The 18,308-nt window shown below is 48.6% G+C and overlaps 1 protein-coding gene across 4 annotated transcripts in view; it reads right to left on the bottom strand.

Moving 5' to 3' along the window:
- The window catches only part of cyth3a (cytohesin 3a), a 105,292-nt gene that overhangs the window by 12,340 nt on the left and 74,644 nt on the right, over nt 1-18,308 (bottom strand). For 3 of the 4 annotated variants that reach the window (XM_038819952.1, XM_038819953.1, XM_038819954.1), the window contains exons 5-9: nt 13,998-14,116; nt 10,107-10,187; nt 9,062-9,174; nt 3,176-3,324; nt 2,012-2,124 (exon numbers count right to left, since the gene is read on the bottom strand). In XM_038819952.1, coding sequence (XP_038675880.1) covers nt 2,012-2,124; nt 3,176-3,324; nt 9,062-9,174; nt 10,107-10,187; nt 13,998-14,116 — 575 coding nt within the window. The remainder of the gene's footprint in view (nt 1-2,011; nt 2,125-3,175; nt 3,325-9,061; nt 9,175-10,106; nt 10,188-13,997; nt 14,117-18,308) is intronic. The other variant, XM_038819951.1, reaches the window with a different exon arrangement.

An 18,308-nucleotide genomic window follows, 5' to 3' on the forward strand; every position in this document is an offset into this window, starting at 1 on the left:
ACCAATAGGAAAATCACAAATAATGCAAGAAAAAGAGAGACACATACAAATTATAACTCTTGACGATGCAACCTGCTTCATATGGGGAAAGTTGAAGCAGTTCAACAAATGTAACAACCATGCAACTCACTTCAGTACTGTGGCAAGATAAAAGCACCAAGTCAAATGGTTTAGTTTTGTAAACAATGTTTCCAGCCCCACTATCCAATATGTTGGCTGAATAATGGAACTGTAAATCAGCATCATTGTACAAACCCCACATACTGAGGAGTAAAGCATGTAGAAAGAAACCAGTGTTAAAGTGCAACACACAATAGCTCCTTTTATTAAACAGAAAATACAAACAACCACAGTGGATTTCCAGGCAGAATTACAGTTGCAGTGATTGTTTATCTTGTACACACTGCTGATTAAGCCAACCTTCTGGGGCAAATTATGGGCAATGCCCCAAATGATTCCCTTTTTTGGGGCATTATGTTGTTGGGTGCTGTCCACACATGTCATTCTCATGGCTGACCAGTATACCAGCCCATCGCACAAACAGGTAGCCACTCCTAGTGTCACCTGTTTGTTTTAAACACAAGGCAACAGAGTGGGGGTAATACAAGAGACATAAGGGGCAAAACCAGGCAGACATTGCTAGTAGCAGTCATTGTACAACACACTGTTAATACCGCAGCACCCCTGTAAGGCCAAGAACAGCAGCCAAATGGGAACTCTTGCAAGTTTCCTCCCCTAAACCACAGTCCATCCCAATTTGGAAATTTATTACTGTTCCTGCACTGTCACTTGATCAAAAATCTGGGACACCCCCCCCCCCCCCCCCCAAACAGCAATGTGGGCATAATTGACACCACACGGACTGTGGTTCAAGGTTGTAGCTCACTGTCACCAATTTCTCCAGGGCAATTAGGAATGGGCAACAAATCCAAAGCCAGTGATGCCCCATCCCATGAATTAATTTGAAATGAAAGATTGGAGCAGTGTAAAACGGGCAGACAATTCAACACTGTCACTTTCATGCTATGGCAAACGCATCACTTCATCCCCATTCTGATGTCAAGGCTATTGCAATGATACAACACCCGCTGCAGTGCTGTTAGGTAGGAACGTCCAGGATTTTGATCCAGAGACAAAGGCGGCACGGTGTTACATTTCCAATAGAATGAAAGGTGCAACAAAAAAAAATGATGAAATCCCTTCAATTTGAAATGTTCGTTCATCAGTTCCCATCCAAGGTTAACCCAATCCCATCCTACCAGCATTGCTGCATCTGAGGAAGAGCTCAACTTCTTTCTCTTCCATTCTATACAGAAGCGTAGAGACCACAAGCGTGCCTAAACCCAACAGCACAGGTAACATAGACTTGTCAGGTGGGATCACTCAGAGGTGAACCTGAATGCCATAGCAGGTCATTTTCCACTTGTCCATATGTCAGCTCATCACACTCTGCCCATTGAAACCAATGGACAGAAAACCGCAATGCAAGCAGACAATTGGAGAGACAAAAGGCCTGCCCTTTTAGTAAAATATGTACTTTACCTCTATTATAGTGGAATGTATGGCTTAGATCTACTCAGTGCCTGTGCAGTCAATGAAGTGCTATGTTCAATGTTGTAATGTGGGAAATGCAGCAACCAATTTGTGCCCAGCAGTTGCAACGGCAAAAGTAACCAGGTAATCTGTTTTCCTGATTTTGGTCAAGGGATGAATGGTGGCCCAGAGCACTGGGAAGAACCTCACTGTTCCTTTTGGAAAGTCTTTTAAGTTTACCCAAGAGGGTAGGCCCAAAGAATGACACCCGACAGTGCAGCACTCCCTTAGTACTGCACTGGCGTGTCTACCTGTTTACATGCTCAAGTATTTGGATTGGGACTTCAAACTTCTGACTCAAAGGTGAGAATGGCCATGGTTTACAAGTGTATCTAATCTGATAAGACACCCTAAATGAAACAAGACTTTGATAACACAACATTTCTGCAGCACCATTAGACTATGATTAGCGAACTAACCTAATTTTAACAGCCAGCCTTCTCGATCAGGGTTGAAAAACGTGTGGGTCAAATCATTCCCATCATCTTCTGGAATTTTGAACGGTTCATTCTTAATACTATCATATAAATTCTGTAGAGGGATGGGGAGGGAAAAAAGGGTTAACATGAATCTAATGCACAATACACACCAGTTACAGAGAATTACAAAATATTTATAGCACAGAAACAGGTCTATGCCGGTGTTCATGTTCCACACACATCTTTCCAGCTATCATCAGCATAACATTTCATTCCGTTCTCCTCATGTACTTCTCTACCTTTTCCTGAAATGTTTTTTGTTTCAACTACTCCTTGTGGTAGCAAGGTCCACCTTCTAACCACTCTCTGGATAAAAATTCCTCCTGAATTCTCTATTGGATTTATTAGTGGCGGCACGGTAGCATAGTGGTTAGCACTGTTGCTTCACAGCACCAGAGCCCTGGGTTCAATTCCCGGCTTGAGTCACTGTCTGTGTCTGCATGTTCTCCCCGTGTCTTTGTGGGTTTCCTCCGGGTGCTCCGGTTTCCTCCCACAAGTCCCGAAAGACGTGCTGTTAGGTAATTTGGACATTCTGAATTCTCCCTCTGTGTACCCAAACAGATGCCGGAGTGTGGCGGCTAGGGGATTTTCACAGTGACTTCATTGCAATGTTAATGTAAGCCTACTTGTGACAATAATAAAGATTATTATTATTATAGTGACCACCTTATGGTTGAGGTCCCTAGATTTTCCCCAGTAGCTAGAAATATCTGTTTGCTCTATTAAATTTCTTCAGAATTTTAAAGACCTCTGTTGGGTCACGAGTGTTTTTTCCTAGTGTTAAGAACCGCCCCACCAAGCCGGGTCAATCGACATCTCCCTCCTTTCCTGCCGCCGCCCCCTCCCCCCCCCCCCCCCCTCCTCCCTTGGGAATCCCTATAAATCTTCTTTGCACTTTTTGTTGCTTCATTTACTAGCAGAATTATTTCGACTGGAGCTCACTTTTTTCATATGCGCAACATTATTTTTGCAGTACAAATACAGGAGCAAAACTGTCCCACAAACAGGTCATTCACTCCTTCTCTCCTCCACACCCCCATCCCAATCTCTATTTTGGGGGAGCATGTGGGGATGGGGAGAAAGAGTTTTGCTTCAGCACTCACCCGGAGCAACTCTTCTGGGAGGTCTCCTCCTTCATTGATCCCCCGATTCATGGATATAAATCTTTCCACTGCGGGTTTGTCCCTCACATTGGGGTTGTGCAAACTCGTGTTCAGCATGATTATAGCAAACGATAGCACATAGCAAGTGTCTGTCGATGAGAAAGTCAAGTCAGTTAAGTGCACTCCTCACAATTTCCTTCACCCTAATTAATGTTGGTCAAGCCTTCAGTTGCCAAGGCCCTAAAAGCCACTCCACCGTAAGTAACTTACGCTTCTGACCAAACATTTGGACGCCTGCCCCAACATATCCTATGAAGTGCCGTGGGGCATTTTAATAATGATGCCATATAAATGCAAATCATTGTTTTAAAATCTCCAATGGTCCAATTATGGAAAGGTTCAATGGTTCTTGTTATTAATTGATCTTTCATGTCTTCTGAACTTTGGCATGTACTTCAAAGCTAAGCAACCATTCTTTTCAGACCACAGACGGACAAAATAAAATAAGGTCCTGGGAAAATATCCACAACAATTTGCTGTAACCCATTAAAGAGTGACACTTCCCTTTCACTAAAGAATGAACTTGTTCAGGTTGTGAAATGCATATTAATGCATGACCCAAAGCCCTTTAAACCTAAATTTGAAGTGCTGTTACCAAAGGTGAATTTACAAAGAAACAGTGTCTAGGCACAAGTCCCACACCAAGGTGGGGGTCCCACATCAGCCAATGCACTGGGCATCCAATAAGCCCGTTTGGATGAGATGGGATCAGCCGCCGGGCCAGGCAAGGCAAGCAGCCCCGAATGAAATGAAAATCGCTTATTGTCACGAGTAGGCTTCAATGAAGTTACTGTGAAAAGCCCCTAGTCACCACATTCCGGCGCCTGTCCGGGGAGGCTGGTACGGGAATCGAACCGTGCTGCTGGCCTGCTTGGTCAGCTTTAAAGGCCAGCGATTTAGCCCAGTGAGCTAAACCAGCCACAAGTTAAAAAGCCATGATCAATTTGTGTATTTTTGTGGCTTCGCCTTTGCGTTCTGTGGGGTGAGGATGGGTGGGGTCAGGAAGGGGCATGAAGTTGGAGATGGGGGCAGATATTAAGGCAAGTGCAGGGCCCCATGAACTGTAAATCCACCTCTGGCAGTTGCTGTCGTAATGTAGGGAACAGATCGGCCAATTTGCTTACAAATAGCAACGTGATCTACATTGTCCAATCTGTTTATTAGTGGCATTAGAGGGACAGATATTAATCACAGGACATGGTGGAGGACACTCTGCTCTGCCATTGTGTTTGGGATCTTTTACATCCCATAAATGCAAACGTGGCCACAGTTTAATGACTCAGTTGGCCAATGATGCCATACTGAGGGAGCCTCATGATGGAACCATTGAATTCCTACAGTGTAGGAGGAAGCCATTCGGCCCACTGAGTCTGCACCGACCACTGAAAGAACACCCTACCTAGGCGTGCTCCCCCACCCTATCCCTGTATTTCCATAACCCTCACCGAACCTGCACATCTTTGGATATTAAGGGGTAATTTAGCATGACCAAGCCACCTAACTGCACATCTTTGGGCTGTGGGAGGAAACTGGAGCAACCGGAGGAAACCTACGCAGACGCGGTGAGAGCGTGCAAAGTCCAAACAGTCACTCAAGGCCGGAATTGAACCCGGGTCCCTGGCACTGTGAGGCAGCAGTGCTAACCACTGTGCTAACCCTGCAGTGCGTGCCTAAATTTTTACGTTTAAATTTAGAGATTGGAATTTGAACCAACAATCTTCCGATCTAGAGGGGAGTGTGCGCTACCCACTGTTCCCCATGTTGACAATCATGATACTAACTTCAGGGAAAAAGAAACAAAAGACTTGGAAAGATGTGAGGTACCTTGACAGGGTGCAGAAGAGTTCCAGAGTTAAGCGATTTTAGCTATGAGGTTAGGTGAGAGAAGCTGGGGCTGTGTGCCTTGGATGGAGATGAGATTTGATAGATGCATACAGGATTATTACAGGTTTACACAAGATAGACAAATAAAAAAACTGTTCCCATTCACTGGTTATACGATGACCAGGAGACATAAACCTTTGGACAAGAGAGTCAGGGAGTGGTGAGAAAGATTTTTCTTTTAAAAACACAGCTAGTAGTAATGACTTGGAACTTTCTCCCTGCAGGAGTGGTAGAATTGGATGGGCACTTGAGGGAAATAAACTTGCAGGACTATGGGGAGAGTGTGGGGGAAATGGGATTACTGGATTGCTCTACCGGTGTTAGCATGGACTCCTCGGGATGAAAGGTCTTAGAGGATCGTAATGATTCTATGATATCAGAACCATTCTGAACAAAACCTGCTGATCTGTTGCCTCACGGTGAGGAGAATTGGAAGGTGCTTGCACACAGAAGCAACTGTTTTCTATTCTATTCCATTTCTAGGGGCGGCACGGTGGCACTATGGTTAGCACTGCTGCCCTCACAGCTCCAGGGACCCAGGTTCAATTCCGGCCTTGGCTGACCGACTGTGTGGAGTTTGTGTGGAGGGGGATGGTGATCACTCTAAATAAATTTAGAGTACCCTATTCAGTTTTTCCAATTAAGGGGCAATTTAGCGTGTTCAATCCACCTATTCTGCACATCTTTGGGTTGTGGGGGCAAAACCCACGCAAACACGGGGAGAATGTGCAAACTCCACACAGACAGTGACCCAGAGCCCGGATCGAACCTGGGACCTCGGTGCCGTGAGACTGCAGTGCTAACCCACTGCGCCACCGTGCTGCCCAAAGTGTTAGTGTTCACACCTCAGACAAAAAAAAGCAGACAGCTGACCTTTTTGGACACAGACTCTTAGGCAAAAAGTCCTAAACAAGGAGGAAAACCACTGCTGCTGTGTCAAGCAGACGGAATGACTTTTTGTGTGTTAACCACCAAGCAGAATGCTGGTGAGATTTTATGTTGAAAGAGACGAAGCTAGGGCAGCATGTGGCACAGCAGTTAGCATTGGGACTGCCACGCTGAGGACCCGGTTCGAATCCCGGCTCTGGGTCACTGTCCGTGTGGAATTTGCACATTCTCCCCATGTCTGCGTGGGTTTCACTCCCACAACCCAAATATATGCAGGTTAGGTGGATTGGCCACGCTAAATTGCCCCTTAATTGGAAAAAATAAATTGGGTACTCTAAATTTTTTTTTTTAAAGAGACTAAGCTTGCAGAAATTTAAAGACCAACGAATCACCAGAGAGTGCCTTGTTCCTGGAAGTCAGTTTGATGATGCTCAGGAGATTGAGTGAAGCCATTTTCAAAGGGGACACTGGTCGTGCCCTGGTGTAGCAGGGAGAAGAGACCTGTTGAATAATCGCGTGTAGGGGATTTTATTTACAAGGCTACATATTTGTTGGGAGTGTGGCGTAATGTATAAATGTAACTTGGAATCTTCATTTGTGTTAATTAATTAATTGCAAAAAATATCTTTCCTGTAGTTTTGCACATTAGTTGCCCAAGTGGTGTTAGATTATTTATTGATTTTAGTTTGTTTGCTACAATAAAAGTCTTATATTTGAACTCTGATGTAATTCTTTTCATTGGATGCTGGGAAATTCATGGCCGGGATTTTCCGTCCCTGCGCCGGGTCGGAGAATCCCCAGGGGAGGCGCGAATCCCGCCCCGCCGCCGCCTGCTCTATTCTCCGGCGGCCGGCGGGATTCCCGCCACGCCGGTCGGGGGTTGTTGACAGCGGTCCCTCCCGGCGATTCTCCGGGCCCCGATAGGCCGAGTGGCAATCCATTTTTGGCCAGTTCTGCCGGCGTGAATTACTCACCTCACACACGGGCGGAACCTGGCAGGTAAGTGTGTGGGGGCGGTCCTGGGGGGGGGGCGACCACGCGGGGGGCCCCCACAGTGGCCTGGCCCATGATCAGGTACTACCGATCTGCAGGCGGGCTAGTTCCGTGGGGGGTGGCCTTCTTTCCTCCGCGCCGGGCCCGTGTAGGGCTCCTCCATATTGCCTGGGGGCCGGCGTGGAGAAGGGAATCCCCGGGCATGCGTGGAAATACGCTGGCCGTTCCGCGCATCCGCGAACTCGCGCCGGCCCTTCTGCGCCAGCTGGAGAGGCTGGGTGACTCCGGCGGCAACCTAGTCCCCTAGAAAGATAAAAATTCCTCACCTTGGGGGGCCATTGACGCCAGAGTCGTTGGCGTGGGGACATAGCCCCATTTTCAGAGAATCCCGCCCCATATCTCTTTAAAAGTTATTAGTCTCTTTGGGGATCATAGCAACACAATAGGTGATATTAGGTGACCAAAAGCTTGATCAGAGAGGTATATTTTAAGCAGCTTCTTTAAGGAGGAGGAGAGGCAGAGAGGTTTAGGGAGGGAATTGCAAAGTTTATGGACTGTGGTACAAAAATAAAGACTTGAATTTATATAGCACCTTCGCAATCACCAGTGTCTCAATGAAGCGTTCTAATGTAGAAATATGGCACGTTCCTACAAACCACAAATCACTAAGACCAGGGAACAATTCCTTTTGTTTGCCGAGTAAGTTGATATGCATGACTGACAAAAATGGCCCATCAAATGTAAGATGCCCCATCAATGAAGCCCACTTCAGACAAGTTAGTAGGATAGATAAGGCGCAGATCAATTCATGGAAAGATAAGGTAAAACCACTGAAAGGAAAGTGCACCAGGACTCTCAACAGATGGGAAAAGATCTAGGGTGTGAACATGGGCAGCAGAATTTCAGGCGTGCTCATTATTACAGTAGGTGGAAGGCCAGTCACAGGAGTACTGGAATAGCTGTGTCGGCTGGATTGAAAGTAATACCAATGAACTCTAGCTCTTTGTCTATCCGTCAACCAACTTTCCAACAATGCTGTCACAGTTGAATTAACACTTAATTAGGATGCGTGGAACTGATCAATATCTTTATGTCCAAGCTCCTCGGGTTGAACAAACATCAAGCACGAGTTAAGTATCGAACCAATATCCTGGAGTTTCTGTAATCACCCTTTTTTTATACTGGTTAAATCTACCTCCGGGAGGGAAGCACGGTGGTGCAGTGGTTAGCACTGCTGCCTGACGGTGCCGAGGTCCCAGGTTCGACCCCGGCTCTGGGTCACTGTTCGTGTGGCGTTTGCACATTCTCGCCGAGTTTGCGTGGGTTTCGCCCCACAACCCAAAAGATGTGCAGGCTAGGTGGATTGGCCACACTAAATTGCCCCTTAGTTGGAAAAATTGAATTGGATACTCGAAATAAAAATCTACCTCAGGGCAAGATTATTGTTGTCATTCCAGTCCTGTTTCCACCCGGTGAGACCTTTGGCGGTCACATCTTGTTTTACCATCCAACTCAAGAATAGAATCTTCAGAGACTTTTCCAGAAGAGAAACAGCTTTTGACACAATGACTGGATTCCAATCGAGCTGCTGGAATGATCAGAGGTGAGTCTACCCACACCACTGCTGAAGCAGTATAGCCAAAATAAATCTCTTCTCTGAAGAGGTTCAGGGACAATACGAATGAAATTAGTTTGCCAAACAGAAGCTCAGGTCATTCATTATTAATCAGGCTCGTGAAGTGGGATGAATATTCAACAGCACATTGTTGACGCGCCTACTATCTGAACAAGACGTAATCAGAAGTTTACGATTAGGAGGCCATTCAGCCCCTTGAGCCTGTTGCATCTTTCAATAAAGGTTGGTCTGTATCTCAACTCCATTTACCAGTTTTGGTGCCATAACCCTTCTACATCCCTTTCTAACAAAAATCAGCTTCATAGAAGGAAGTGCAGCAAAACCTAGAAAGTGCAGCAAAACCTAGACCTAGAAAGGTGTAAAGAAAATTGATACCAAGAAACAAACACATCATATTTACTATTTACAGATATAATTCAACCAACCTGTCGACTGGAAGACCCCAGGATTGCACTGACAGTATCGTGAGGCAAATGCTTCCATCATTCGATCTATTTTCTGTGCCTCACCTGGCAACCTAAAGCTCCATAGAAACTGCCTGCCACACAAAAAACAAAATGGACAACTGTGAGAGCTGGCAGCAGTCATTTAAGATCAGAATGAAGAGGTGCCGAGGGCTTATTGATTGCAACGAGCTCTAAAATCATTCCCTCGCTCAGTACTTCTGCAGCTACCATTTTAACTAGAACATTATCTCATCTTTTAAAATTCAAAGTTGAAAAAAATCTACACACACACAAAATGCCGTAATCACATAATGGAAGCACCAAAACCCTTTACAGCCAATGAAGTACTTTCTGAAGTGCAGTTATTTATGTAATGTAGGAAAAACAGCAGCCAACTTGTGCACCAGATAATCTGTTTGACTCATGTTGGTTACCATGGAGAGCTCTCCTTTGGTATTGGCCTGACATTTTATACATTTGAACATTCACCTGAGGGGGCAGCCAGAGCCCTTCAATTTAACATCTCATCCGATAATGCAGCACTGCCTCACCTGAGTGTCAGTCTGGATTATGCACTCAAATCTCTGGAGTGGGGCTGGAATCCACAAACCTCTGACTTGGGGAGGGGTCACTAACCGCAGATGTCCACTCTGCTCCCATATTCCCTCATGCCCCTTGCTAAATAGGCTCAGGACAAACCAAGGCACCTGTGCAACCACTGCTAAGGCTTCAGTACTTATGCACTTGTGGAGAGGTACAAAAAAATGCTGCACATTACCGAGGAATGTGGCTGGGTAATCACCTTAAACTCAGCAAACTGAGAGGTTATCTCTTGGCTTCAAAGATTTACATTCGCTAATTAAAACAAATCCCCTTTCCAGTACTCATCAACAAAGAAAAGATTATTATGCAGGAAGCTGTAAAATAAAAGGGCACTGTGTTTGGGACTATATAAACCCAACAAGAATGCTCATGCACTGGATTTAAAATAATTCTAAACATTTTTGAAGGAAAAAAAACAAACCTCAGGGCTTGTACTAAGTGAAGGTCAGCAAACTCATGAAGCTCAACAAATGCTTGCAGAACCTTGAGGTTAAATTCATCTCTGCAACAAGAAAAAACATACAATGCATTTAATACCCTTGCAATGAATTTGAACCAATTTGGCCAACTGTGCCTGTGCCAGCTTCAACAAGTCATCCTATTCCTTCCTGCTCTTTCCCCAGGTGGTGTGAAAAATTCCCCTTCTTAAATGTTTACCCAATACGTTTTAGAAAGATTGAATCAGCTCCCAGTGCATTCCAGATCACAGATCACAACTAGTTGTGTTTTATTTATTCTCCTCTCTCCATTAGCTCTTTAGAGTCCTCTGGATACTGACCCTCCCATCAGTGGAAGCAGCTTCTCCTCATTTCATCATATCAACGCCACTCAAAATGATAACACCTCGAAAATTTACTTTAAAAAGTTTTAAACAAACAGAATAATGTTGCTTCAACATCAAATGTTCCTTTTTAAAACATAAATTGTTAATGGGGAGCGAGCGTCACTGGCTAGGCCAGCATTTATTGTCCATCCCTAACTGCCCTTGAGGAGGGGGCGGTAAGTGGCCTTCTTGAACCGCTGCAGTCCATGTGGTGTAGGCAAGGTTAGGATCTTGATCCCCATTAACATATTTGTCTCCAATAGCCATAGGGTGCATCAGATAAAAGATTTTTTAAAATGAAAATCCATCATGAAGCTTGCTTTCTGAAAGGAGTTGACAAGAAACCTGATTTTGAGATTTTATTGACTGCCCTGTAAGGTTTGAATCAGTAGATTTTGTATAACTGTTGAGTGGGGGGGAAACAGAGATTGAGTGCACGAGAGCACGCGGCAGAGAGCGAGCGCGGCCAGGGAGCGCGCGCGCACTAGAAAATGAGAGCGCGAGAGAATAAGTGCGAGAAACAGACGAGAGCACATGAGAGAGAGCGAGAGCGCGCGGGCGGGAGGGCGAGAGCGCGCGGGCGGGAGGGCGAGAGCGCGCGGGCGGGAGGGCGAGAGCGCGCGGGCGGGAGGGCGAGAGCGCGCGGGCGGGAGGGCGAGAGCGCGCGGGCGGGAGGGCGAGAGCGCGCGGGCGGGAGGGCGAGAGCGCGCGGGCGGGAGGGCGAGAGCGCGCGGGCGGGAGGGCGAGAGCGCGCGGGCGGGAGGGCGAGAGCGCGCGGGCGGGAGGGCGAGAGCGCGCGGGCGGGAGGGCGAGAGCGCGCGGGGCGGGAGGGCGAGGGCGCGCGGGCGGGAGGGCGAGGGCGCGCGGGCGGGAGGGCGCGGGCGGGAGGGCGAGAGCGCGCGGGCGGGAGGGCGCGGGCGGGAGAGCGAGAGCGCGCGGGCGGGAGGGCGAGAGCGCGCGGGCGGGAGGGCGCGGGCGGGAGGGCGAGAGCGCGCGGGCGGGAGGGCGAGAGCGCGCGGGCGGGAGGGCGAGAGCGCGCGGGCGGGAGGGCGAGAGCGCGCGGGCGGGAGGGCGAGAGCGCGCGGGCGGGAGGGCGAGAGCGCGCGGGCGGGAGGGCGAGAGCGCGCGGGCGGGGAGGGCGAGAGCGCGCGGGCGGGAGGGGCGAGAGCGCGCGGGCGGAGGGCGAGAGCGCGCGGGCGGGAGGGGCAGAGAGCGCGCGGGCGGGAGAGCGAGAGCGCGCGGGCGGGAGAGTGTGCGCGCGGGCGTGAGAGCGAGAGCGCGCGGGCGGAGAGCGGAGCGCACGGGCGGGAGAGCGAGAGCGGCGGGCGGGAGAGCGAGAGCGGCGGGCGGGAGAGCGAGAGCGGCGGGCGGGAGAGCGAGAGCGGCGGGCGGGGGAGCGAGAGCGGCGGGCGGGAGAGCGAGAGCGGCGGGCGGGAGAGCGAGAGCGCGCGGGCGGAGAGGGCGAGAGCGCGCGGGCGGGAGAGCGAGAGCGCGCGGCGGGAGAGCGAGAGCGCGCGGCGGGAGAGCGAGAGCGGCGGGCGGGAGAGCGAGAGCGCGCGGGCGGGAGAGCGAGCGCGCGCGGGCGGGAGAGCGAGAGCGCGCGGGCGGGAGAGCGAGAGCGCGCGGGCGGGAGAGCGAGAGCGCGCGGGCGGGAGAGCGAGAGCGCGCGGGCGGGAGAGCGAGAGCGCGCGGGCGGGAGAGCGAGAGCGTGCGGGCGGGAGAGCGAGAGCGCGCGGGCGGGAGAGCGAGAGCGCGCGGGCGGGAGAGCGAGAGCGCGCGGGGCGGGAGAGCGAGAGCGCGCGGGCGGGAGAGCGAGAACGCGCGGGCGGGAGAGCGAGAGCGCGCGGGCGGGAGAGCGAGAGCGCGCGGGCGGGAGAGCGAGAGCGCGCGGGCGGGAGAGCGGGAGAGCGAGAGCGCGCGGGCGGGAGAGCGAGAGCGCGCGGGCGGGAGAACCAGAGCGCGCGGGCGGGAGAGCGAGAGCGCGCGGGCGGGAGAGCGAGAGCGCGCGGGCGGGAGAACCAGAGCGCGCGGGCGGGAGAACCAGAGCGCGCGCGAGAGAGAGAGAACCAGAGCGCGCGCGAGAGAGAGAGAACCAGAGCGCGCGCGAGAGAGAGAGAACCAGAGCGCGCGCGAGAGAGAGAGAACCAGAGCGCGCGCGAGAGAGAGAGAACCAGAGCGCGCGCGAGAGAGAGAACCAGAGCGCGCGCGAGAGAGAGAACCAGAGCGCGCGCGAGAGAGAGAGAACCAGAGCGCGCGGGAGAGAGAGAGAACGAGGGCGCGCGAGAGAGAGAGAACGAGCGCGCGCGAGAGAGAGAGAACGAGCGCGCGCGAGAGAGAGAGAACGAGCGCGCGCGAGAGAGAGAGAACGAGGGCGGGCGAGAGAGAGAGAACGAGGGCGGGCGAGAGAGAGAGAACGAGCGCGCGCGAGAGAGAGAGAACCAGAGCGCGCGCGAGAGAGAGAGAACCAGAGCGCGCGCGAGAGAGAGAAAACGAGCGCGCGCGAGAGAGAGAGAACCAGAGCGCGCGCGAGAGAGAGAACCAGAGCGCGCGCGAGAGAACCAGAGCGCGCGCGAGAGAGAGAACCAGAGCGCGCGCGAGAGAACCAGAGCGCGCACGAGAGAGAGAACCAGAGCGCACGAGACAGAGAGAACCAGAGCGTGCGCGAGAACAAGAGCATGTGCAAGAAAGAGAGAGAACGAGAACTCTTCCGCAGGAATTCAAATTGATTGTAGTAGGAAATAATTGCAGGTTGTCTTACACCTACTTCATAGAATCATACAATGGTTACTGCACTAAAAGGAGGCCATTTGGTTAGTCATGTCCATGGTAACGCTCTGTAAAAGCAACTCACTGTATCTCACTCATCTACCCTTTCCCCATAGTCCTGCAAAAGTTTCTCTTCAGATTATTATCCAATTCACTTTTGAAAGCCTTGGTTGAATCTACTTCCACCACACACAGGAAGTACCTTCCAGATCCTACCCTGTCACACGATAAGATCTTTGCCCAACAATGTAGCACTGTGCACACAAATATCACCACTGGTTCGCTAATGTCTTTCATGGGAGGAAGCCAGAGAATGCCAATACCAACAGTAGTGCCATCCCACGGGTTCAGCCACCTTGACAGAGAAGGGGACCATGACTAGTCTGATTTGTGATGCTCAGCACCACTTAATGTGGTGAGTACCCCATGGAGCCATGGCTACCTGGGTCATGCAGTTGCTAAAATCAGAGGTTTGCTTATATAAATACAAATGTGAAAAGATTCCCAAAATGCTCTTGGGTGTTCAAAACACAGACCAAATTACACACAAAAATGGACACCACCCCCACCCCTTAAACAGTCGATGTGTATCTACTGTGAGAAACATACTTTCTCCAGCTCTGGGCACAGTCTATGTAACTAGTCTATAATATCAGTTACTACAATTAGCTAACTCTTCGCATTTAATTTCTACTGAGGTTGGTTAAATGAGAAGATACTTACCTTTCACCCAAATAGTCACCAATGACTGTTTTATTTAACCCTTCTCCCTTGTATAGAAACTGGGAAATATCTTCAGGGGTGTTCTGGAGAAGATCATTTTCAATTAGAAACTGGATCCCCTGCAATCAGACAGAACAACAAGGCTCAGAACAATCTTGGATATTCAAAGACAGCTTCTGACTAAGAATCTGAGACTTCCTCTTTCTTCTCTTCCCCTCCCCACCATCCCAAAAATCACAATCCACCTTTTCTGAAGGTGCTGGGACACCACTGCACAGGCAACTTATCCAAGTGACCATTCATGGAAAGCTTTTTAAAAATACATTTAAAGTGCCCAATTCTTTTTTCCCAATTCAGGGGAAATTTAACATGGTCAATCCACCTTCCCTGCACATCTTTGGGTTGTGGGGGTGAGACCTACACACACTTGGGAGAATGTGCAAACTCCACACGGACGGTGACCCGGGGCCGGGATCAAACCCGGGTCCTCAGCGCCGTGAGGCAGCAGTGGTGCCATCCCATGAGCTCAGCCATCTCGGCAGAGATGGGGACCATGACCAGCCTAATCTGTGAGGCTCAGCACCACTTAATATGGTGCGTACCCCATGGAGCCATGGTTACCTCTGTCATGGTGGCATGGTTTAGCCCTCTTCTCACCCAACTTGCAAACGGGAGCAGAAATTGTGGGAGTGACTGGAAGGCTGGGGCACAGGGGGAATGAGGGAGTTACCTTCCCATTAAAGTGGAAGTATGGAGGACAACTGAAACGTTCCAAGATTGTCTCAGCAGTTACCAGATTAGGAGAAACTGATGCCAGGATAACATGCCCCAATAAACACTATTCAGAGCTTGGTCTATGGAAACCAAACTGAATGGTTTTGGTGTCACAGCTCATCATAAATGTTTCCAGTTGAAAAGATCTACAAATCAGCCTTCTACACCACTTCTCAGATAAAAGGCAAGATTGGCTCCCATGGGGTGGGGGAGTAGGGTGGCACAGCAATTAGCATTGCTGCCTCACAACACCAAAGACCCGGTTCGATCCTGGCCCTGGGTCACAGTGTGCACATTTCCCCAGTGTCTACATGGGTCTCACCCTCACAGCCCAAAGAGGTGGATTGGCCACGCTAAATTGCCCCTTAATTGGAAAAAGAATTTTATATTTTTTATTAAAGAAAGGATTGGCTCCCACAGTTGAATAGCATGCCAGCATTCATTACTTACATACTTAGGCACAGTTAAGAATAATACTTGGTCAAGGGATGGCAATACCCATGGAAACCCCAGGCACAAGTGGCTGCTTTCAGAAGGTACTGATGGGTTTGCCACTGCACTGAGCTTACCAATGACAACTGCTGAAAGTGTATTTAAATTCCACATTTCAAACTTCTTTAAAAATCTTACTGTAGTAGCAGTCAGGCAATCTGTTAACGTTGACAGTCTAAGCAGTGGAACCTTAGAATTTCTACAATACAGGAGGCTATTCAGCCCATCGAGTCTGTACCGACGCTCCGAAGGAGCACCCTACCAGGGTCGACTCCCCTGCCCTATCCCCGTAATCTTTTGCACACCAAGGGGAAATTTAGCATGGCCAATCCACCTAACCTACACATCTTTGGGCTGTGGGAGGAAACCAGAGCACGCAGACATGTGGAGAACATGCAAATTCCACACAGTCATCCAATGCTGGATTTGAACCCAGGTCCCGAGCGTTGTGAGGTAGCAGTGCTAACCACTGTGCCACCGGGCACTGGCGTTCTCTCATATCAATGGAAAGTTCCAATCTTTGTGTTGGATTCGGAGGAGAATCTTTAAACTCTTTTCCCTAAGGGCAGAATGAAATCAATCGAAAATTTCAAAACGGAGATTGATAAATTGTTGAGCAAAGGCATTCAGTAATTTAAGTAGGTAGATGGAGTCAAGATACAGATCAACTATTATCTAACTAAATGTCAGCTCAATGGGCTGAATGGCCTCCTCCTGTTTTTATGTTATTAAAATAATTAAATCTTGAGCGGGCTTGTGCAATATGTTACGATGGAAGTATTGAAAGTACGTGGATGTTTGCACATTTTTGCCTTTTTTGCTTTCTTTCTGATGATGTCTGTAACTGTTTATAAAGCCAAAAACTACCTCAATAAAATTGTTTATTAAAAAAAATAATTAAATCTTGACCCATTGCTGTCTTCCAGAACCAAAATACAAAAGATATTAAACTCTGTACTGCTCAATTCTACAATCTTGCAGGTTTCCTGTTCGTCTGCTGCAAAGCACCTCATCAAGGGCTATCCAATGGCAAATATATACCAAGGCATCCCACCCTCTAATCTGATTAGGTGCTTCATTAAAGTGGGAGCAAAATATGACTTCAGACACAAACTTCACAGGTTTGTGAAAAGGTATTGCACATAATATAGGGAGAAAGTGGTCCCATTGGAGAACCAGAGATTACAGAGTTACGGTCAGTGGAAAAAGAAGCAATTTGCACGCAGCAAGTGGTTATAGGATCTAGGATGCGGTGAGAGCGTGGTGCAGGCAGGGCCAATTACGACTTTCAGAAAAAGAACTGGTTGACAAACTTGCAAATCTACAAGGAAAAGGCAGGGGTACCAGGTGAATTGCTCTGTTAGAGGGTTAGCACAGGCAGGATGGGCCAAATCCTTGTGTGCTGTAATCATTCTAGGATTCTATATATGTTAACCTGCATTGACTCCTAGCTCTGCATTACCTCCATTTTAAAAATCTTGTTCTTCAGATCCCTTAAGGGCCCACACCTTCCTATCTCTGTAATCGCCACTAACCCCACAATCCTCCAAGCTATCTGCTCTGCGCCCCTCTATTTCTGATCTCTTGGTGGGCAGCACGGTGGCCTAGTGGTTAGCACAACCACCTCACGGCGCTGAGGTCCCAGGTTCGATCCCGGCTCTGGGTCACTGTCCGTGTGGAGTTTGCACATTCTCCCCGTGTCTGCGTGGGTTTCACCCCCACAACCCAAAAATGTGCAAAGTAGGTGGATTGGCCACGCTAAAATTGCCCCTTAATTGGGAAACATAATTGGGTAATCTAAATTTAAAAAAAAAAAAATTCTGATCTCTTGGGATCATTACACATTTCCTCCATAAGTCTCTGTGGCTTTCTAACCCCTCCTTTAAGAATCTCCTTAAAATCTACTCCTTTAACCAAACATTTGTTTCCCCCATCCTAATATCTCCCGATGTGGCTCAAAGTCAAATATATACAAAAGAAACTCCTGTCAAGCACCTTGGGACATTTCACTATGTAATTGGCACTGCTAAACACTAGTTGTTGTCCATCATGTTCATTTCCACAAGTCAATGTGTATGTAACATTTTACAGGAAGTGGTAGCAAGGAATAGAAAGATTGTTAAACTGGTTACCAGGGAAAATAGCGTAATGCTATAAGACTGGACTCATTTAACAGCTAGGCGTTGCAAATACAATATGGTACGGTTTGTGCTCTGTAAGAATTATGTCAAACAGACATGGGGTCCCACAACATCCATGGTCTATCTTAATCACCTTAGATGCGCAGGGGAATCTAGCCCCCTCTTTAGGTTGGATGGTCTGCAGTGCCCTGTGCCAGGCCCAGTACTGCAATCACATCAAGAGGCCAGGGTTCCTTGGACTTCAATCAAAGCATTCTTTCAACATTTAATTATATTGCTGCCAGAGCATTCGCTACATTTAAAATTGCCTTGGCTTGCTATATAACTATCTGTTTGTGAAGTTACACATCTGTAAAGTATTCTCTTGAAATCCTAGATGCAGTTTGATTACCAGATTAGGGCATGGTGCACTCCTTACACTCCTGTGGAAGTTATTATTCTCATCTGCTTCCATTTTTTTCATCCTCAGCAGGCACCAGCAATCCTCAAAGATTTGTCTGCCGCCATCCCTGCAGTATCTCCATTTGACGTCCCGCAAAATCACCTGTGCTCAATGTTCTTCCATCTCTCTCTTTACAAGAACTCTGCAAATTCCCAAAATATATACATGCACTAAATTCCAAAATTCCCCTCCCCAAATTTGTCCATCCTTTTAATCATCCCAACCAAGGCTGATCTTTTGTGCTCTCTCTCCAACCCTGGGGCGCTTGAACATCAAGCTTCCCTTGTTGGCACTAAAAGTCTTGGGAGCTGAAGTGAAAGCACAAATATTAGAATAGCGAAGTTCATTTAGCTCCTTGAGCCTGTTCTGTCATGCAAAGAAACTATGATCAGTGCCTCAACTCCACTACCTTAACATCTCTTAAACCTGGGGTCTAAGAACAATCCACACACTTATGCCTCA

The sequence above is a fragment of the Scyliorhinus canicula genome, chromosome 15 (genome assembly GCF_902713615.1).
Source record: "Scyliorhinus canicula chromosome 15, sScyCan1.1, whole genome shotgun sequence".
Classification (NCBI taxonomy): domain Eukaryota; kingdom Metazoa; phylum Chordata; class Chondrichthyes; order Carcharhiniformes; family Scyliorhinidae; genus Scyliorhinus; species Scyliorhinus canicula.